Genomic DNA, 21,902 nt, shown 5'->3' on the forward strand with positions numbered 1-21,902 from the left:
GCACGCTGGAGAAAGGCACCGGCTGCTGCTTGCTGAGGAGCTGTGGTGTCAGGGAGGGGGTGACAGGGTGTCCGTGGTGTCTGCTGGCCTCCTGGAGAGCACAAGGCCTGGGCCTGGAAAGCTCGCTGGCTCTGCAGGAGGCCCTCCCTTTATTTATTTTCCTTTCTTTCTTTTATTTATTTATTTATTTTCAATATTTAAAAACCATCCCCGTGATTTATGCCCTCTGTGACACGCTTGTAAATCCAGTAAATAAACCTTTCCTTGTCTCTTTATGTAATGATAAACGTTGTCGTTCCAGCAGCTGCTCCCACGTGTACAGAAAGCTTGTTTCTTACCAAAGCCTTCTCCATATGCTCTGCAGATGGGAAGAAAATGGCTTTGCGGTGCTCTTTGAAATTCAGTAGCATAGAGCTGCCTTGTCTGTACGAAACCCAGATCGGAGGGACCCTTGTGAGGATCCAACTGCCTTGGATTTTAGATGCAAAATCTCTGGTTTTATATGCTTGTTGTGGGAAGAGCTAACCAAGAGCTCACGTAACATGGGACCCACTGGCATTTGTTTCATGTTCCACCCTCTGATAGGTCTGAGGTGCAGCTTCAGGTGCACTGCTGTAGTTTTGCTGGCAGTGACAGGATCCTGGATGGTTTCCAGGACTGATCTGTGGCTCCCGCAGACAAAAGAAATTGAACGCTCTGCCCATCTTGGGGTGTGGAAAACAAACCTGGCGTGCCTAACAAGGAAAGGCCTGCGGAGAGCCAGTTAGGCAGCACATCTCCTGGGGATATTGCTGACATAGGGGATGCTCAGTGCTCTTGGTAACGGTTTTGACAAAGTAAGAAGTCACTGTGTTTCCTTTCCTGACAGGCCAGTCTGCTGGGAAAAATTAGCCTGGGCAAAAAGGAAGCAAAGAAGCATGTATCGATGACATACCTGGGCCTGGAAGTGGCTGGGAAATGGACACACTTTGTGCTGATGTTAGGGCCAGTGAGCATGAGCACTCTGGGGTCACCTCTGCTGCTGATTAACGGGGAGTTCAAAGTAGGGTGCCTTTTGTTTAGCATCCTCTTCTGTATTTCACAAAGAGACAGTGTTTGAAATGGTAGGGGAAAGAGATGGCAGTGTCTCTTGATACAGCATGTAACTTTAAATATTGCTTACCACTTAAAAGCCTAAAAATGATAAGAATTGGTCTGAAATCCTTCCTGCCCCCTGCAGAGTCGGCAGCACTAGTGGAGGATGGAGATTTATCCCAGAGATGAATGCTGCAGGGTAGGAAGTTGTAGAGACTTTCTGAAAAAAGAACAACAACAAAGGAATGATAAAATTTATTAATACCAATGAGTCTCATTTTGGACTTTGCTCATTTATGTTCTGCAGCACTGGAAATTTCAAAAAAAAGTGAACTTTGTTTCATCCTGAATAGGGCACAGTAATAGTGTCTTGTTCATTTTCCCTCACTCTTTTGAGAAAATTAAGCAAGAAGCAATTATGTGTCAATTGGCTGCTGCCGAGCTGCTGTGTTTCTCCTTAGTTAGATGTCTTGATGAATAGCTTGATCTTGTGGTTGTTATTCACTATGATGTCTGTGGGAATTCTGGGTACATCAGGAGCTCAAGGTCAATCCACGTAGCTGGCTAGTGCTATATTCTGTGTAATGTTTAGGATTGGTGATCAAACGTTGGAAAATGTCCTTCACTGAAGAGGACAAGGCCAAGACAGCTGGCCCAGGCTGCCCAAAGGGATGTCCCACACTGTGTGGCACCGTGCTCAGCGATAGCAGCTGGGGGGAAAGGAGGAGGCAGGGGGGATGTTGGGGTGATGGCATTTGTCTTCCCAAGGAGCCGTGCCGCGGGGTGAGTCCTGCTCTCCTGGAGGTGGCTGAACCCCTGCCTGCCGATGGGAAGCAACAGATAGATTCCTTGTTCTGCTGTGCTTCTGTGCGGCTTTTGCTTTGCCTAGTGAGCTGTCTTGGTCTCAGCCCACGAGGTCTGGCACTTCTATCTCTCCAGTTCTCTCCCCCATCCCACCTGGGGGTGGTAGGCAAGTGGCCATGTGGGGCTGAGCTCCCTGACGGGGTTAAACCACAACAATGTGCAATCTTACATTTAAACACTTAGCGACCTGTACGCCAGTTCTTGTTCCTTTTCTAGAAGGAAGGAAATAATTGCCCAGTAGATGGGTAGTCTTGCTTTGTTTGAAGTACTTCTACATAGCTCTAGATGATGGGCAGTAATCTATAATTATATTAAAAACAAGGAAGGTGATATATATACATTTAAAGCTAGTATACATTTCATTCTTCGGAGCTCCATTGCCTTGTTTTATTAACTACCATGTACATGAGATAAGAAGTCATTGAAGAAGTAAGTGAAGTTTGGCTGTTAGAGTCATCCCTGGCTGCCCAGCAAAACACAGTATGAGCAGGTGAGCTGGTGGTGGGGTGAGGGACAGAAGCCCTGAGGTCCCTGTTGTGATTTATCTGTCTGTCTCACTTGAGGTTTTATGCTGTCAAAGCTAAATACCTGTAGAAGTCCTGCAGCCTTTTAGTATACCCACTGGTAAGAATTAATGTTTTCTTCCTTTGTGATATTACAGAAGTTCAATTGGAAATAGCGCCTTCCCCCCCAAAGGCGCAGAAGGCCCTTGTTACCAGTAGGAGCAGGACCATTCATGTGATTTATAGCAGGCTTGCTGGAGCTGATCTTCTGCTTATGGCTGTGGCATCTTTTTTATTTTGTTGTTGGATGAAATCCAGGGATGAGCTGGCGTGTTTGGGGCTATACAGATCTACTGATCTTCCACTGGTGTGGATGTATCACTAGTACAGGCTGGTGGTGAAGGGGTTTTCTGATGCTTCAGATTGCTCTGTGGGCTAAGAAGTGTGTTGGGATCATTTACTTTTAGACACTTGCACTCCACTTGGAAGAGAGAAAGCTGTGCAAGTGTGAAACACTCTTATTTCTGTGGAAGCATTTTTACTTTAAAGCACTTTTTTTTTTTTTTGGCAGGATCTTAGCTTCAGGCAGAGCCAGTGAATGGGCTGCCAGAAACATCCCTATCTGTAGATCGTGATTAGAGTGCTGGAATTTGCACAAAATAAACTCAGCTTATCTGGCTAGCTGAGTATTTACTGATGAATTCTGTTTGTTGTAGCCTGTGGTTTGAATATTGAGATGAAGCCAACCTAGGGGAAGGGGAAGACAGCTTTTTTTTTTTTTTTTTTTTTTACCCTGTTGTGTGGATTATGACATTTCCCTTATTCTCTCAAACAAGGAATCTCAACTTCATTTAAAGCAGGTAGGCATACTGATTGAAACCCTGGTCTTGACTCTGCTTAGCAAAAGTCTAAATTTGACAAGCAACGAATGCCAGTGGTTGCTCTGCCTGTTTCTGGCTGTTATCCTTACGTGTTGGCAAGCAGGTACTGCAAATAATTCAGCCGATTGAGTATTACACTGCTTAATCTGTTTGGAGAATTTGCCTCCATAAATTTCAGTCTGTTCTAGCTCCTGGTTTTATCTCCATCAGATGAATTATCACCCTGTCAGCCTCTGGATAGTGCTGGAATTCTGCTGCCCGATTTGTTAGTGTTTTTTCTTTTTTTTTTTTTTTTTAAACCGTAACAAAGAAATCCCAATCGCTGTGCTACATGAAGAATAAATTAGATGCAATGCTTTCAGAATTTGTAAGCATCTACAAAATAACGTTTTGGCTGGTGCTCTGATACAGGTGTTTTCTGTAAGCCAGGAGCCTGCACCCAGGCTGCTGCAGGTGAGTAAGCAGAGCCCAGGTCCGTGGGTGGCTTTACAAAGGGGGTGTCCACAGCAGCCAATTTAAGGCTGGAAAGCTGGTTCCTAACACCCATGTCCTACTGAAGCCAGGGATTCACATTGAATTTATCAGAGCATTAGTCACCCCAAATCCTCCGCCTATCTGGCCCTGTTGTGTTAGTTTGGGAAAGGATTCCTAACTTCCCCAAAGCCACGTCATATTCCTCGAGTGGCATACGTTCTGCCACTTTGTGGGGGGTGCCAAGCAGCCTGTATTTTTTTCCCCATGCGTGCTGGGCCCAGCCAGGCCCAGGCCTCCGCACCAGTCAGGCCCCTGGGCACGGCCATGGCGCTCCTCCCAGCATGGGGCCTAGGCCGCGGTGGCGAGGGACATGCTGCGTCCCCTGGCCTGCCAGCAAGGCGGGTGGCCGTGGCAGATGGGGGCCGTCAGCTGTGTACGCGTGGCTGTGTTTCATGAAGTCAGCTGGGAAATGGGGAGCAGGAAATGAACCTTTTATTCATTTCATTGCAAAACTTTGCATTCAAGAAGCGTCGCTTCTTTCCTTTCCCCTGCTAAGCAGGAGAGTTTGAGTTCAGGTGCAAGCCTCAGCCTCGGGAAGCGATGGATGCTGACAGGCTCTCGAGCAAAGCCCTGGGGGTGATGCTGAGAGCTGTGTGCATGGGCTCTGGCCCTGGGCAAGCAATGTTAGCTGCCCTGTAGCGTCCTGGAGGAGGAGATAGTGCCCAGGAGCAAGGTGCATCCTATGGGTTCCCTCTTCAGTCAAATACAACACACCCACCCAGGCTTCTATACACCTCTGGCCATTGAAATTCTCCAAGCGCAAGTCACGTTGAAACCTCATTTAAATTGAAGACATTCCCTTATTAATGCAGAAGGCATTTTTATTGCAGCACCGCTTTCCATCGGCGGGATTTGATTTGGTAAATAGCCTTGCTGCAGGGGAGAACCTGCCTGCATTAATTATTTTGCTTGCTTGTCTTGGCACAGGACTTTTGTTCCTCAGCCTAATGCTCCATGGTCAAACCTCAGGATAATGCACGGCAGTGTGATGGCACTGGGGTCTGTCTGGGAGGGACCCCATACGTGGTCAGCTTGTTCCACTGCACGCAACTGGTACCTAAAGGGAACAGAGCAAGTCTTTGGTGGCTGGATAGAGACGGCTGTGTGCTTGTCTGCAGTGTTGTCAGAGATGCCTCTGCTTTAGATAGACTCCAAAAAAATAAAGATTAAAATAGAGAAATAAAAATATTTCCTATACATTTTTCCCAGTTCATTATAGACCTCTTGCAGCTCATGAAAGTTTCACTGCTGGAGTGGAAATTCTCAGTTTTGGTGGCTGCAAGATCAGACGCTAGCTGTGCTTGCCCTGTGACACTCTCCATACCTTATGCTTCAGATGAGATTTCTGCAGTATGGTTTCTTAGGTGCAAAACTCATGTTTGAAGAAGCCAGATCGCAAAGAAAAATAGAAAATAATAATTAAAAAAAAGGGAAAAAGAAACAGCTCAGGCATATAGAGGTGGGATACCTATAAAAGTAGCCATGTTAGAAATTAATTCACTCAGATCTTTAAATATGAGTCACAGTGGAAGCCTGTATTTTAAGTTACAGCCTACTAAACCTGTGCTTGTCCCAGCTACTTCGACATTAATGATGTGGAGTAGTATATTTTTGTAGTCGTACCTCTTGTGAGCCTTCTGTGAGCTGTAATTCTCTATGTTGTATTCTGTAATGCTGATTATGTTTAGCTAAAGGGGAACTTTCTCAAGGGTTTTACTAAAGGTCTGTGCTGAGGCTGAGCCGTGCTTATTCTTTCTTATTGACACCTCTGCTTTGAGGTGGAGTTTTTTTACTTGTGCCACATCTTGCTGTTCCAAATGTAAAACATTTGGAGTTATTTGGCCCTGCTGAAGAATAAAGTGCAGTGAAGCATTAGGTTGGGCTCTCAGCTGACGAGTAGACTCAGCCCTATAAAACACAAGGCTGTAGCTTTTGTGCAGCGTGGCGTGTCTGAGGTTCTGGTCTGGGCTTCCTCGTCTCCTGAGTTAAATGTCTACAGTGTCGAGGCATCTGAGCCAGTCCTCTAGGCTGCCTTTGCAGTTAATGGAGAGAAATGGAGTTTTCCAGTACGTGATTCATCTTACTTATTTTAGATGTCTACTCTGTAGTGAGATGAATCACACCCTCAAAGAGCCCGTCTGCCTCATCTGTCCTGTCACGCATCTTGGCTTCCCAGCCGCCTGCAGGAGCCTGGTCCCTGGTTGTCCTCGTTGCATGAATGTTCCTTCACTCCTGGCTCTCCCTGGGAGTCAACCAGCTAATTGCCTCTGAAACCAGACGTAGGAGGGATCACTTGCTGCAAGAGCTGCTCTGTTGGCAGCATGAGGAGCGGTGTACCGGGTTTGGCTGCCTCCGTCCTCAGAAGGCCTCCCACGCATCACAGCAGGCTTCACGCTGGGTACGTGTCCCCTGCAAGGCATGCTGGCACGTGCTATAAAGCACTACTCTGGTGGGCTGCCACGCAATAATTTCAGTGTTCAAAGAACTTTTGAACTGAAAAAACCACCACAGCACCACCAAAACCCACAAAGATAATATGCTCAAGGGCTCCAGAGGCAGGACAGATAAGATGACCAAGCCCTGTCCATCATGACCAGGTGTAGCCTTTAGACTTCAAGAGCATGACCCAGTAATTACATGTTTGCTTTGTAGATGTCTGAAATTTTGCAATTTGAATCCCACCCATTGCATTTTAAAAGGAGAAGAACTCTGCAGAAATTTACCCAAGAGCAAGATCTGTTCAGCTGTACCCTTCCAAAAGGATGTGCAGGGTAAAGCCAGAACAGCTGAAGCTGAAGATGTGTATGTCATTTGTTTCTATGGCTAGCAAATATTTACGGTTATTGATGGAGTTTATTGCCACAAGCACTTTCCACTCATATTTGTTTCTGCCTCAAATATAAAAAAATACTGTTGCACAGTTTAACCAGAGGATTTTATATTTTCCCCTGGTTTAAGACACCAGTGTGTGCATTGACAAGTATTTTGTTTCATCACTGGAAGCCACAGACTTCATGGCAGGGCAATGGGATTCCAACATTTTTGTCTATAAACATGGCTGTTATTTTAATAGGCTGCCAAATAAGAAGAAAACTTAAATGAGGGAAAAATCAGTTGCTGAGTTAAAAAGATGGAAACAAGGAAAACTTCTTGACTAATTCCCTTTCAAATTTAAGCAGAAGGGAAGCGAAGTGTTGAGCTGTTTGAATTACTGGACTGAAACTTTACAGTTGATCTGGGAAAAACTTCATGATTTACACTTTTGTGCCCAAGCTAATCCTAGAAAAGCCAGAAATTCTGCAAACCTACAATTTTACACCTGATAGATCGTGAGCCTTTCACACATGCTTATTTAAACTTTTTATTATAATTTCAGATTTTTTTATGACAAATGATGCCATATGTATGCCATGGATTATTAAGGGATTATCAGATGATTATCGCAGATGGCTGGTGAGGAAAAAAACTAGAAATAAATGGTCTGTGGGGAAAAGTCACTACAGATTTCTGCCAGATTGATCTGGAGGAAACATCAGTCCATATGTGTGAAATATGTGGAAAAAAAGTCAGACCTTCAAATGGATTCTAGTTTTCATAAGAAAGCAATGGCATTAACTTAAGTTTTTCTGTGCTCTCTGGTTATCTAATCTCTTGAAAACCTAGGCATCACTCTGGGCAGCATTTTCTTGATATCCATTATAATTCCGGGACTGCTGAAGAATCAGGATTTCCTCGTGTTCAGGTGTCATGGTGCCTTGTTGGATGAGTCCTGACGATCAGGAGGTAGCCTGCTGGTGGTGACAGCAGTGGACAGAGATGCAGAAAATCTGAATTGGTGTTCTGGGTCCTCCTGGATGAATGAATGCACGGTGTGTGCGGCGGCCACAGGGACCTGCTCACAGCTGCTGTCTACAAGCAAGGAAAGCCACATCATGATGCCTCTGCCGGGTCTGCTTTGAGGAAACAGTCACAAAATCTATAGAGAAAGAACTTCTAGGAAATAAGGAGCATACATTTATCAGGAATAAACCTAATTTTCCCAAGGCAGCTGGTTTGCAGGGACTGGGTACACGTTATTTGCAGATTTCATTTGAGAAGGCTTCCATGGGTATGAATTCTATGGAGCAGGCTGAAAAATATCTGGAAAACTGTAAACAAAGTCTGCCGATGGGCAAAGGGAATGCTTCAGGAGGGCTTTTTGTCCATCCTGAACATACCCGCACTGCGTCACCGACATCAGCGGGTTACCCCCCGCAGGCAACCTGATGGAAGAGCCGTACTCTGTTTTCATCCCTGTTCATCGTTTGTGGATCTCATTGTATTGTAACTACTGATCTGCCCAGTGTGGGTGTTCAGCAGGTGTCAGAGCAGACCCCTCAAATGTGTTCATTAGCGAGTGGAAGTGGGCTTCTTCGTTGGAAGGGACCAGGGACCAAAGGTGACGTTTGAGAAGCTATTCAAAAGCATTGCCGTGAATCCCGAGCTCTGTCACAAAAGTAGCATTTGTGTGGTGCTCTTAGATGTAAAGGGCTGTAGAAAAGGTTGATCTCTTTCTTTTCTTTTTAGAGAATCTGACTTATTAAGCCACCATGTTTTTAACCTCCTTTTTGTGTGTTTATTGTTAAATTTTGGAGACCTATCAGTGGGAAGACAGTTTGTCATCTTTAAAACTTTAAGGAGCTGAGAGTAAACTGTGGTAGCTCTTTGATACCCACTCTTCTGAAAAAGAGCCTCATTCATGTGATTAATTATAGTTGTGTGTTTTTTTTTTCTTCTTTTTTTCTTTCTTCCCTGTCCCCACAATGGCTGCCCTGTAATTCCACTACTTAATGAGATCCTTCTCATACAAATAGTTTGCAGAACAAATGGGCACAGATGTTTAGGTGTCTGGGGTTTCTTCTGCTTGAAAATGATTGTCAGTCTTCATTTTCATTTCAGCTTTCAAGCCCGTTGAAACAACGGCATTCCTGCCATTGCAAGCATTGTTCAGCCGTGTGAACTGTGACTCATTCTGAAAGATTACACACTTTTCCCTCCCGAGTGTGCACCTATCCTCCTGCTGTGTTAGCTGCTTGCAGGCTGCTGTCTGAAGCCGCCGTGCTGGGGTACATGCTGCTGCAGAGCTTTTTGGCTGGCTGGTGTTCAGCCTTGTGCTGCGCAGGATATAGCGGTCCCCTGCTACTGCAGACAGCAAGCTTCAGGGTGGGAGATGCTACTTCTGTCTATTTCTGAAAAATATCGAATGTCTTTTTCAGCATCTCTTTACAGAAACAAACAAACAAAAAATAACAAAAAGCAAACCCTAAAGGAACAATAAACCTCATACAGACCTCCTGGTTCCCATTCACTCCAGCCTGTTTACTTTGGCTGAAAAAATACCAGTTCATAATATCAGCTCAAGGCAAGCTCTGTCTGGTCTGACGGTCCTCTTTCATCACCTCTGTTTTCTGGTTTTGCCCTCTCATTTTCTCCCCGGGGTCAGAGGGGTCCTGCTGTCACCACGCAGGCTGGTGGTCCCCAGCAGGGCTGGCTGCTGCCTCCCCACCAGCCCAGGCCTTGGGGCTGAGCTGCTCACCTCCATCATCTGACTCCATCCAGGCCTGTTGATTGTTACATCCTGTATGTTTTCCAGGGCTTCTTTGGCAATAAGGTCCTGTAGGAATTCCAAATGTTTTTTTTTTTTCACAGCATCACAGGATGGCTGAGGTGGGCAGGGACCCCTGGAGGCCGTCTGCTCCAACCCCTGCTCAAGCAGGGACACCCAGAGCTGCTTGCCCAGGACCACGTCCAGGTGGCTTGGTTTGTAGTTTATTGAATGTTGAAATTAATTTATGGAAAAAGAAAACACTCATTATGGAAGCCCAGTTAATCACAACTGATTAAAGGGAAGCTTGAAACTACTTACCCAGCCACAGCAGTGAATTCTCACACCTGAGGATGAAGAGTCATGAGGAATCAATCTTAATTCAGTTCAACTTAACACTGTGCTTGTATTTATATCTACTTGAGGGCAAGAGATAACACGTCTAAATTTCCTATCATGACAAAAGCAGGCAGAATTTGGGGAAGGTACCGCAGATGGGAGCGCAGAGCCCTGTTGCTATGTGAGCACACGCCTGGAAGACCTTTCCTGTCCCACTTTGTCTGCATGGGAAGTGCTGTTTGAAAAAGCGATGGGGTCCCCAAGGTTCAAAGCTGATGGGCCTCACGGAGAGTACAGAGAGCATCCACTGCAGCTAGTTCCCTGTGGTTATGAAAATGAGGATTTGTAGGGCCAAGGGGAGGCACACTGGCATTTTTCTGGGAAAACAAAGGATTCTGGTGTATCTTGTCAGGCAAGCGTGGGGGCGAAGGGGGCTTTTCTCAAAGAATGCAGGAAGCTATCTTTTCTACTGAGATTAAAATCTTATAGATTTAAAAAAAGGAAAGAGATTGTTTGCAGAAGTTTCCTTTGGTGATTAGTGTTTGCAGTACAAATCCTTCTTTTAGTGGACGCTGGAGCAGAGAGATGTGTTAGAAGATGCAATAGAGGTAAAAATGATTTCGCTGTCTTCAGATGTCCTGCTAGAGGGTTTAGATATTCAGAGTTTGTTTTTCTTCCTGCATTTATATAAGCCGAGGCTTACCTGGGTGTCCCAGAATAACTGTGTTGACACTTGTATTCTGGATAAAGAACCCTCTTTTCTGAAGTAGCTGCATCTGCTTTTGAAGTTGATCATGATAAATCATACTTAGATGCTCTTTCACTGTAGCTCAAACCCTACTTTGTTCTGAAATAACTTTCATGTGCAGACAAGCCCCTAGGAAACTCTTTCTGTTTGAAAGGAAATCTCAATTTATTACCCCTTGCACTTTATGCTTGTGCTGAGAAATGAATGCTGTTCCTTTAAGTGGTTTGTTTTATTTTATTTCATTTTTCTTTGCAGACCGTAAGGTGGCACATTGATCTGCAGCCATGGGCAAGTCCAACTCCTTCCCTGAACTTTGAGGCCTTGAGGTTCCTGAAGTACATTAGCACTTCTCAGGTAGGTTTTCATTTCAGCCTCCATTCAGAAAATGGTTCTGCCTTGTCAGGCAGTCTGTGCCCTCTCAGATAAGGAATTAATCTCACACCAAACTGTTCTTGCAATTGCTTTTGGATATATGCTTTGTTTCTAAAGCTGCTCAGCGTTGCAGTGATGGTCAACATGAACATAAATGTCAAAATGCAGGGTAGAAGCATGCATTATATCCTTGCTTTTTATTTCCAGACCTATTTGTGTCCTAACAGAAGTACAAAAGGGCTGAAACCCCAGCAGTGGTTCCTCTCCCAGCTGCTATCTCTTCCTCACTCTTTCTCGGACAGAAAAATACTGAGCAGTCTGTAGTGAGAGGGCTGTGTGCTTAGCCACTTCACTTCTCAATAATAATGCAATAACCCTAGTCCCATTCATTAAAAAAGGATGCATTTGAGGTTCACAGCAAAATGAGAGCAGTGCATCAGTCCCTCCTACCTTGGATGAATTTTCCAGATAGTGCCGAGAGAACTCTGATTACCTGAGGGCAAAAAAGGGGATGATGACCTGGAAAAATAGTATTTTTTTTTGTTTTTTCAAAGGTGACATCTCCAAATCCAGCGTGCACTGACAGATAGTTCCAGGGCTCAGCCTGTGTGGAAATTGGGCTGTGGGGTCCTCACAGAGACACCACTTCTGCACAACAGCATTTATGCATGTATTTCCTGTAATAAAGAACAGAAAAGGTACAGTTCTGGTGGGGTGGGTGCTTTAGGTACCCACGTCTATCAGGAATTGGCCCTTGACTGCAGATTTAACTGCACCATTTGCTTATGCTGAAAAGCAGCAAAAAGTGTCATTCACATAAGAAGTTTTTTGTCAGTGCGGTGCTTTCAGGGCTGAAACAGAGGACTCACCTGAAGCACATCTGCAAATATGCTGCTGTGCCTACAGTTTGGTAGCCGGGAGGGCAACAGAGCAGTCAGTAATCCTCCCGCTCATGGTACCCCTGGCTAAATGCTCAGAAACTCGAAGACAGTGTCTGCCTGCCCTGATGCTGGCACTGAGAGGGCAGGAGGCAAGACAACACAGCAAGGGATGTGTGTAGAGCTGCTTGGTTTACAGTGCACAAGTTTAGGCTGAGGCAACATGCTAAGCTGAGAACATCCCTCATCTCATTGACTTAATAAACAATGGCAGATGCTGCTAAACTCCGCTAGTTGCGTCAAAACCTACAAGGACATCCATTAGCAGAGAGTTTATCGCTTCTGACACACTTATCAAGAAGTTTTGATCCCAGAGTAACTGACCCTGGGGACAAGCCTAGGTGAAAACAAAAAAAAAAAAAAAAAAGAGAAAATTTAGTTTCTGACCTGGCAGCTGTTACGAGATTAAGAGCTGATGGGGTTACACCGTGCCTAGTAGGAGCACTTCTGGAAATGGGATCCTGCTTATGCAGATGAGCATGGACTCTCGTTATCTTTGCTGGCTGAGCAAGTGTCAGCTACTTGCTCTTCTGGAGTTCAGCTCCCTGCCATAGCGGGGAGCAGCTCACACTGCTGGAGGCAGGAGATGCCATGTCAGTGGGTCAGGGTATGGCCAGAGAAAGCTTTTTTCTTGCCAGTGTCTGGCGACCAGAAGAACCACCTTACACGTGCTGTTATTTGTGAGACAGCAGTGAGTGGAAGCCCAGAGCAGGACGCGAGCTCAGCATAGCAGTGTCTGTAAACAGACGGGTGATGGTGCTAAAGGTAGGGCTCAGGTGTTTTGATTTGGGGTTTTATTTTAATAGCAAGAGCTATTGGTAGCTAAATTGCTCCAAATTCTGAGGGTTGGAATTGCTCATAATACCGTGAGTCTATTAAGTGGCAGCATTGCAGAATCTTTTATTTTTCTGTAGAGAGCACATTATTCTTCTGTAGCTTAAAATTAGTGCTTGTTATCACAATGCCATTTATTCCTTGACTGTTAAGTGACTGATGGGGAAATGGGTAGTGGGGTGCAGTGCAAATCAGCACTTAAAACTTAGTAAATCCCGAGAGCGGCATAAAGAGATGCTGTATTAGCTTTTATGAATTTTCCATGAGAATTAGGAGCTAAGCAGGAGTAGGGAGGTGGTGAAGCAGCTTGCAGCTCTGTGGATGCAATGCTCTGCATAATGATCTTTTCAAAGCTTAAACAATTTTAAAAATTAGAGGTTTATTTACTTATTTTGAGGAACATGCTGGAGAGTGCCTACCACAGCAAAGGCTGTATTCCAGTTGTCATTCTCACCTCTGATTTTGTCTCTGTTGTCATCTTTCCACCTTTTTTTTTTTTTTTTTTTGACTGTCTGGCAGTGCCAGCTCCCATCCCTGCAGCCACATTTGGTACTGGGTTCAGAGAACAACTTCTCATTGTGATGGCTCAGCAGGGCTCCTGCAGTGTCCGTATCCCTTCTCCTTCTGCAATGCTTTTATCCTGACGTGAGGCTCTCAAAATATAAACCAGCAGAGCACAGACACGTGCTATGATTCCTCTGTTTAGTTAAACACTTGCTTAAATCCCTTTGTTATTGAGTAGGGGGTATTGTAAGGTCACGATTAAATCTCAGGGAGATCCAGGACACTACAGGTGTAGCGTAGAGCATACATTGCGGTGACACTGCAATTTGTGATTAAAACATTGAACTGGGACATGATTTGAGCATGGTTCAGGATGCGGAACCTACCCCAAGGTTTGAAAGGAAGAAAAAATAATAAGCATTTTAATGCTGCAATAACATGTTCTCAGGAAAATTGATTTCAGGGTATAATATTAATGTTTAATTATTTGCTTTTTAAACTGTGTTGCTCTCTGGGGGATTACATAAGCCGTAAATTTCACCAAGCAGAACAGACAAACAAGGAAAAAAGTGATCCAATTTCCATAGCTGCAGATCAGATTGACAAGCAGATTTAAATGCAACTTCTTTCCACTCTTTTCCCAGAAGGCAAATTAAAAACAAATTTAAAGTTATGTCTTAAAATAAACCATGCTTTGATTTCAACAGATTTCGTGTGAACACATGAACCTGAGCAGCCTAGGAGGGAACTCCAAAACCCCAAAGAAGCCCTGGCCAGTCTGCCTTGATGAGAGGTTTGGCCTCATTCATCGGATCAGAAGCAAGCAGTGCCGTCTCTATTCCCTTGGGTAAGTGCTCCATTTAAAAGACAGCAGATTTTTCCGTGGTGCATTCGAGCATCAAAGAGCCTTCTAAATGCAGCACAGACTGCAACAAAGCTGTCTTTTAAAATTCTGGCTTCGTTCAGGTGTGTTTAGTGTGTGCTGATGTGCAAACTTGTTTTTTAGGGAGAAACCTTTCTGCAGGAGGGTCTTCATTTTCCTTCACTTTTCTGTCAGTATGAAAATAAATTGCCTCACGGTGAGCCATGAGTGGTAGTTCCAGCACAGGAAGATGGAAATTAGTGAGATAAACTGGGGAGCAGTGCAGTGTCTTCCTGAGCAGAAGTGACTTGCATAATTGCCAGGTACTTCAGCAGCATTACTTCTAAAACTTCATTAACTACCCCTGGGATGAAATTGTACATTTCCATACGAGAACGTGGTTGCTGAGCACTTCAGGGGTGATGCGTGCCGAAGTGATGGTAATGAAGGTGATTGTGGCCTTATTTTAAAACATTTGTAGTGTGTATGATGCTTACAACACTTGAGATTGAAGTCTTCGCTCTCGACAGTACAAGTGGTTTTGCAGGTAGCAAAACCACAACTGCAGCCTGTTTCCCTGCTGATAATGCCTCTGCCTCTTGCGAGGACGAGGGAATTCAGTCTTCAGAATTTGTCAAGCCACTGGCCCTTTACATTGTCCCTAAGTGTGCAGTTGCATCAGGAGGGTGCATCTGGACCTCATTTCACACAGGTGACTGCTGCCCATTGCAACTTTGGGGTCCCGTGAGCCAGCTTTAGGTTGGGGTTGTGTTGGAGGGCTTCATCTCCCTTGAAGCAGCACAGGCTGTTTCTGTGATTTTGCTGCTGCGGGTTCAGAAATGGTCCATGGCAAGGCACTGCGTCTGGGTGGCATTTCTCAGTGATGAGCACATGGCAGTTAACACCAGCAATTAAAATAAAGTGGATCCAGGGTACGCTGCTTTCACAGGGAGTGCTTTCTATTAATTTGTGTGGGCTTTTATGTGGATCAGTTTTGTACTGAGCTGTAAAGAACAAGCTCCTCAGAGAGCGAGGAGCTCTCGGGTCTTGTTCAGCTATGCTGTTGAATATTGCTGTGGCAGAACTACAATACTGAGCCCTTCAGGGATGAATCATACCTACAGAGAGCAAACTCCTCCTGAGCACTGCTCTTACTTGCTCATGTTTTTTTAGAACCCTTTTCAAATGATGCTTACTTCGTTTTAATGCAAGCTGTAGGTTTACATGAAGGTTTTTACTCAGTTTTTCACTTTCCCGTGGAAGTTAGGAGAGATGCTGTGTTATCCCACACGGAGGTACAGTCTGTACCTGCTCAGCTGCAGTACTGGCTCATTGCCTCGGGTTGTCTGCAGGGAGAGATGGGCACGTTTGGGTGGAAAACCAGGTAAACTGAGTAACCTTCTGGAGGTAGCTGCAGCCTTCACTTGATTATAGAGGAAGTCGAGGATAACATGGCTGCTGACTTTAGGTGTCTTGGCAAAGTACCTGTAGCTCAGTGGAACTAATATAGACCTTAACCTTCAAGTTACGTGATCTTTAATATTAGACCCGGGCTCTGTTATTAATGTGCCTCTTGCCTTTTGGTATTTTCAATATTTTGAATGAATTGTTTTTTGAATGAGCAAGTAGACACACTACAGAGTTGATTTTGTCTGTGCTGGGAAACAGATTGGGCACAAAGGTGAGCAGCACGAAGGTAACTTGCAGATGGTTTTGAACAAATCTCAACTAGTGCATGTACTCTGGTGCTTTGTGTGGTGCTGCTTTTGATACGGTGCAGGGAGCCTGAATGCCAGATTTTCTGTAGTGACAGGACAGTAGGGCTTAGCAGAGATTGAAACTGATGTTGGCTCTTCCATCAATCATCAGATACACATGTGCAGTAAATACCCAGCCGTGATGCCTCTAACGAAACAGCTAAAATATAAAAGAGAAATATTTGAGGTTAAGGAGGAGCAGTTTTTAATCCTTCAGATTCCTTCCGCTGCTTTCAGAGCTGGTTGCTGCATGATTTTTCTGTCAGACTCGCTTCCTTTAGTTTAAGACAGGCAGAAAAATAATTTTGTTCCAAGTAAGACAAAAATCCCCTTTAAACATTTTTTCTTTATCTCATACACTTCATAAAGAGCAAATGGGAAGCATCTGCTTTCAACAAAGAACATTCTCCACGGAGGGGATGGATGGAGGACAAATGTGAAAGTTCAGTGTGAGTGTTACTGGGAATCTTGAATTAAATCCATAAATCATTAAAAATTGAAGAAAGCATGCTGCTTAGACTTTGCACTCATGAATGCTATAGAAGAGGTTGCTTTTGAATGGGAGTAAGCACTGTCTGAAATGTCTGGAGGTCTTTTTAGATGAGCATTAGTGACTTCCACTACTGGGAGGCAGCAATGTTTGTGCTTGGGGGTAGGATTTCCCAGTGTGATGTGTAATTGCAGTGTGCATTAGTGAGCTGTAGTTATTAGTGCTAAATCTGCTTAGATTAAGCTAAGTCTGTTACAAACACAACAGGCAGGCACTCAAGCTGGGATAATATAAATTAATAGGATTTCAGAAACTTAACAGTTGAGGTTTGAAGAGTCCCACTGCAACAACACCATGTAAAAGCCGATTTTAGGAGGATCTTAAATTGTAGGAGCTTTAGGATCCAGGCAGGAGATGCTCCCTTTTTTTTTTCCTGAGATGCAGGAAATGGCTATCTGCTTTTGAGAAAGAAAAGAGGGGGGAAGAAAAAGAGGCCAGAAAGGGAGAGCTGGACCTTAATATACGTTCTTTTACACCTCTGACCTGTGGCCCCTTTGGAAGCTGGAGCACCCCATGCTGGAGCAGCTGCAGTTGTCCATGAGAGCTGGCAGTGGAGCCAGCGAGTGTTTCTGCTCCTCTTGCACTCGGCCCATCTGCAGGATGTGTTTGCTGCTGCTTTTAAGGCTCACCTTTACCCTTGCTGCAGGGGACCACGTGCAACCCCCGTGTCTGCAGCCAAGCTTTGTCTTCTCCTCTGCGGGATAAATAGGTTGGTGTTCCTAGCATTTTTTATTTTGCTGTTACTGGAGGCAGCAGCTGGTCTCTCCTGATGGCCTTGCTATTTTTCTGTGACCTCAACATACTTCTTAAGGTTGCCTTTTTTCTTCTTTTTTAAATCCTTTTTAAGTAACATAAAACCTTTCTTGAGAAATCTCGTTTGTTTACTTCTCTTGTGCTGCATTCTCATTTGGCATGATCACATGTGAGCCTGGCATTTTTCAAACCAGTTTGCAGTTCGATAGCAACCTTATTTTGTCTTGTAAATACTTGTGATTGATTAGATCTCTCTTCAGGCATAAATTTGAGCTGTCAGAAAATACACCAGCCCCTTCTTCACCCTCAACTATTTTTTGTTCTGTTTTGCACCACTGCAAGCCTCCCTTTGCAGTCCACGTACGAGTAACAATCTGCTTGAAGGCAGCCTGAAGCCTGGCTACATCCAAAGCATCTGGATTGCACCAGCTGGAACTGTTAGAAGTGTGTCACGGATGCATGTGTCCATGGGTCGCTGGTAGGCTCATTGCTCTAATGCTGCATTTGTCCCAGACAATTTGTATTTTGTTCGTTTTCAGCCAGCTTCCCATTCCAAAGGGATTACGCTGGTCTTTGTTCATCTGCGCCCCTTCTGTAGAATGCCATATGCAAACAAACACGCCGATTCACTTGGTTAACTTCTGAACTTTTTTTCCTGGTGTCTACTGAATGTAGTGAAAGAAAACTGCCCTCTTTCCGTCCTACACATCTCGATGGGCTGGAGTCGTGTGAAATACAATCGCTCTTAAAAGCATGCTGGGCTGTTCTTGCAATCCCTGTATCCTTCTACTCACCCAGGACTCCTGAAGGGGAAGATGGTTCAGTGGAGGACCTTATGGCAGGGCACTGTTACCTTGGGCTTGGCAGGTGTGATACCATATTGGTAACTCCCCAAATATATGCTCTTCCAAACTTTGTATCAGGAGTTGGATTCACTGTAGTTTACCAGTATGTCATCTATGTAAAATGTTTAGTGCTGCCTTAATGTTTTATCCCAGTTTAGCATGATGTAAAATTTACATTTTACACGTTGATGCAAATAGCCAGAATTAGTTCAGACTCACACCATTTTAAATATGCTTAAGCATAATTGTGTTGCCATGTAGCAGGTGCTCTGTCGGTACCTCTAAGAGTGCTGCCCTACTACGGTTTGTCTGTGGTAGATAAAGGCCATCCTGTTAGTACGGAGTGGGTATTTTCAATTTGTGCAACTGGTTGAAGTGCTGAATTAAAAAACCTTGATTCCCTTCCCAGTGCTACATGTGTGTATCCAACAGCATGATTTTGATTAAGTTTCAGGTTTAGTTTATGATTCGAACCACACTTGGAACAAGCTTGGAGGGGAAGAGGTGAAGAGGACATCATATTTTACACAGCAGGAAAGGCCTGAGGTCCAGATATGTGATTGCAATGGAAAATACCAGAGTTTTTAGTTTTGTTGTATCCTGTCTGAATCAGTTGGCTATAGGAGGTGGGAGTGTGGCCCAGCCTCGTAAAGCACATCTTCTCTTCACAGAGACAAGGACTGTGATGGCACTGTTTTCTGTACAATGGGGCTGTTTGTCCTTCTTTGGGGTCTTTTTCAAATTAGCATCAATCTTTCCCTAGGTGTAAAAACACTGCTGCTGTTGGGAAGGAGGTGTTTTTAAATTTGCATTTTAACCTGTGTCTTCCTGTACACAGATTAGGAGAGCAATTTGTTTTCTGCATCTTATCCCCATTGATGGCCCTTGCGGGTCATCGTTGTGTAGACATGGTAGGAAATATGCCTGATTCTTACAAAACAGTGTTGTATGCATTTTAAAGATTTTTGTTCTTCTGCATCTGTTCCTCTAAATTTTCTTTATCTAAGTACTTCTTCCAAATCTTCAGTGGGCATGATTGTCCTTCAGCCTTATTTCTGGTTATCTCATCAGAATTAGGGTTAGGTTGTACGCAGCACGGTGGATAAAATGCCAAGAAGCAGCATGACAGCTCCTCCGCTTTGCTTCAGAAACTAACAGGTTGGATTTTCACTCCTTACATGCCACAGTCCCCAGGGTATTCTCCTCACCCGTAGGTCTTTTTGCAGCATTAATATTTGCATCTTGTTTCTTTCGTAGGTTGGGCAACGATGACAACCAGTTTGAGATCAGCATGGCTAACAGCGGCTGCGAGGTGCATCGCTTCGACCCCAGCATCAGGTCAGCGCACATCCAGGAGGGTCGGCACCTCTGGTACCATCGCCTCTCTGTTGACTGGAGGGATCCCAATCCCGCCATTGCTGCTCATAGACTTCACAGCAACACGAAGAAGCTGGGCACGATACTGAATGATTTTGGACATCAGAAGGTAAGGACCTGGGTGGCAGGTTTCTGACTGCAAGGTTAAGTGTTGGGAAGGCTGCAGAACTTGTAGAGCAGGGGGGTTGGACCAGATGACCCCCAGAGATCCCTTCCAACTGCAACCATTCTGTGATTCTGTAATTCTTGCTGTCTCAGGAGCTTGGGCACTTTCCAAGGTTATCTCCTGACAACATTTTTTTCTTCAGAAACATGTGGAAGGCATTCCTTGTAAGGGTGTCTCTTCTATCTCACTTTTCCTGTGCGCTGATAACAGCCACTTTGATTTTAAATCAGAAGCCAGATGTTTTCCTCCTTCTCCCTTCTTTTTCCCTTCAGCTAGCTGGTGACACTGGGCATTTGTGTTTTCAGCCCTGTGGAAGTTCTGGTCATTGCTTGCTTGGGTAAGAGTCCTAAACTACTCCAGCAGCACAGTTTACAAAGACAGAAATATTTGCATCAACAATTAGAAGAGAAGAGGTAACGGATGGGTTGTTTACATTTTCAGGGTTACTAGTCCTAACCACAGTCTTCGTCAACAAAAACATCCTGTTTTGAAATTGGCAGTGCTCTGGTTTTTTAACATTTCCTTTTTTAAGGAACTGTAAATACATCAGAAATCTTCAATTCTCAACTAACTGTTGCCAAAAGACATTTGAGGAAGTTCCTGACACACAGGATTAGGTTGCTTTCAAGAGAGATTTTCCCTCAGAGGATGTACTAGCATGAATTGAAATGCTAATATACGTCATTGCCTGCAGCTAGTTCTGCATGTCTTGGTTTCCTTTTTTTTTTTTTTTTTTTTTTTTTTTAAGAAATAGACAGCCTGAGCTAAGGAGGAGCTTTTCTGTAGGATTTACAAAGCAAGCAAGCAGTGCAACATTTGTTCGGTTTGTTATTATAAAACTCAAGATGTCCTTTTCAGTTAATTTCTTGCTTTTCTTTAGCATTTTCTTTTGGTTCAGCTCTCCTGATTGAACCATTTTGAAGAGAAGAGCAGAAAAAGCATCTTTTTCCAGCTTCTTAGTCATACTGTAATCGTCCTAGGTTGTGCATTAGTGAAACATCTGGGGAGAGACAGAGATGGCTTTCCTTTGACGTGTGCCTCACATCGATTGTTTTGATTTTAGATGAATTACTCACAGAGCAAATGATTAATGACCTGATCCAGAAAAAGGCACACGAATGTTGTGACACACGAGACCTGCTGGGAACAGTCAGTTGGTTGTCATGGAATGGTGTGGAGCACTCGTGAGACCTGCTGAGAATTAGAGGAGCGTAGCCAGTCAGTGTACAGCCATTACATACTTTGCAGTCCTCTGAAACTTCCTATTTGGGAAATACCTGAAAAAAAAAAAAAAAAAAAAAAAAAACTATTCTACTTACATTGTTCTACTTAGTTTTTTCCTGCTTGGAAGGCAACCTGAAGAGTTGTGTGTTGCAGTAAGACACTGGTAAGCTCCAGTTTATGAGAAGGACATCAAAGTAACTGCTGTGACACTCACATTTTCGTTTTTCCGGTGAATGCAAGTGGAATGTTCCCTTGACTGAATAAATAAGTTAATTCAAAACAGTTTCCATATTTTCCAAAGCACTTTTTCAGTTAGAAATTTGAAACATGCTCTTGGTCCCATTCTATTTAATTTTAAAAATCCTGACGCCTTACCCTCAAAGCTGCTCTTTTCCCACTTCAAGGGAGGAATTCCGAGCAACATCATTTGAAGTTAATGCCTCATTTTCTCCTTGCTTTTGTTCTTAAAGATTTGGGACTCGATCCAAGACCCTCCAAGTGAATGAGAATATTTCCACTGACGTCAGGGACTTTGGATCAGGCTGTTGAAGCGGGGACAGACAAGGCCTCCTGTAGATCTTACCACTGCAGTCTTGAAAGGAAACCATGCAATCTGGGGGGTTTGTGTGCAAAGACATCAAAGAACTTGACGGGCTTATTTCTCTCTCTGGCTCGAATGAGAGCACACCTGCTATTCTGTAGTCGGTACTGGGAGCCCTCCCACAGAAGTGGAGACCCATTCTGTTGTTACGACAAGAAACACAAACAGTTCTTTTGCTGTTAGAGTGGATTTGAGGAAGCATTAAATGAACTTGGTCTTTCTAAAAGGCTGCGTGACATAACAGTCCTCTGTTCTCTGAGGAGTGTAAATAGCCTGGAGGTAGAGGAAACATCTAATTCTATAATAGGATGAGACTGAAAAAGGAGACATGCAGTCAGACTATTTTGGGGAACTATGAGAGAGAGAAATCTTTTAAGTGCTGGAATAATCTCCAAAGGATGTTGTGAGAGTTGTGTTTCCTGGCACACAGATCTAGACCGAAAAATTGCTGGTATATCTTCTGAGATATATCAATATTTGCAGTATCTTCATATACCTGTATCTTCAGTATTTTATCAGCCACCGGAGGGGATAAAGATGTAAGATTCGATCTTTCTCATATTTTTTTTTCCTTTTTTTTTTTTCTGAGTAT

General features: G+C 44.1%; 1 protein-coding gene across 1 annotated transcript in view; it reads left to right on the forward strand.

Moving 5' to 3' along the window:
• The window catches only part of METTL24 (methyltransferase like 24), a 41,252-nt gene that overhangs the window by 7,142 nt on the left and 12,208 nt on the right, over positions 1-21,902 (forward strand). The window contains exons 2-4 of the mRNA XM_035322312.1: positions 10,783-10,881; positions 13,883-14,022; positions 19,200-19,428. Coding sequence (XP_035178203.1) covers positions 10,783-10,881; positions 13,883-14,022; positions 19,200-19,428 — 468 coding nt within the window. The remainder of the gene's footprint in view (positions 1-10,782; positions 10,882-13,882; positions 14,023-19,199; positions 19,429-21,902) is intronic.

Source organism: Oxyura jamaicensis, chromosome 3 (genome assembly GCF_011077185.1).
Source record: "Oxyura jamaicensis isolate SHBP4307 breed ruddy duck chromosome 3, BPBGC_Ojam_1.0, whole genome shotgun sequence".
NCBI classification, from domain to species: Eukaryota; Metazoa; Chordata; class Aves; order Anseriformes; family Anatidae; genus Oxyura; species Oxyura jamaicensis.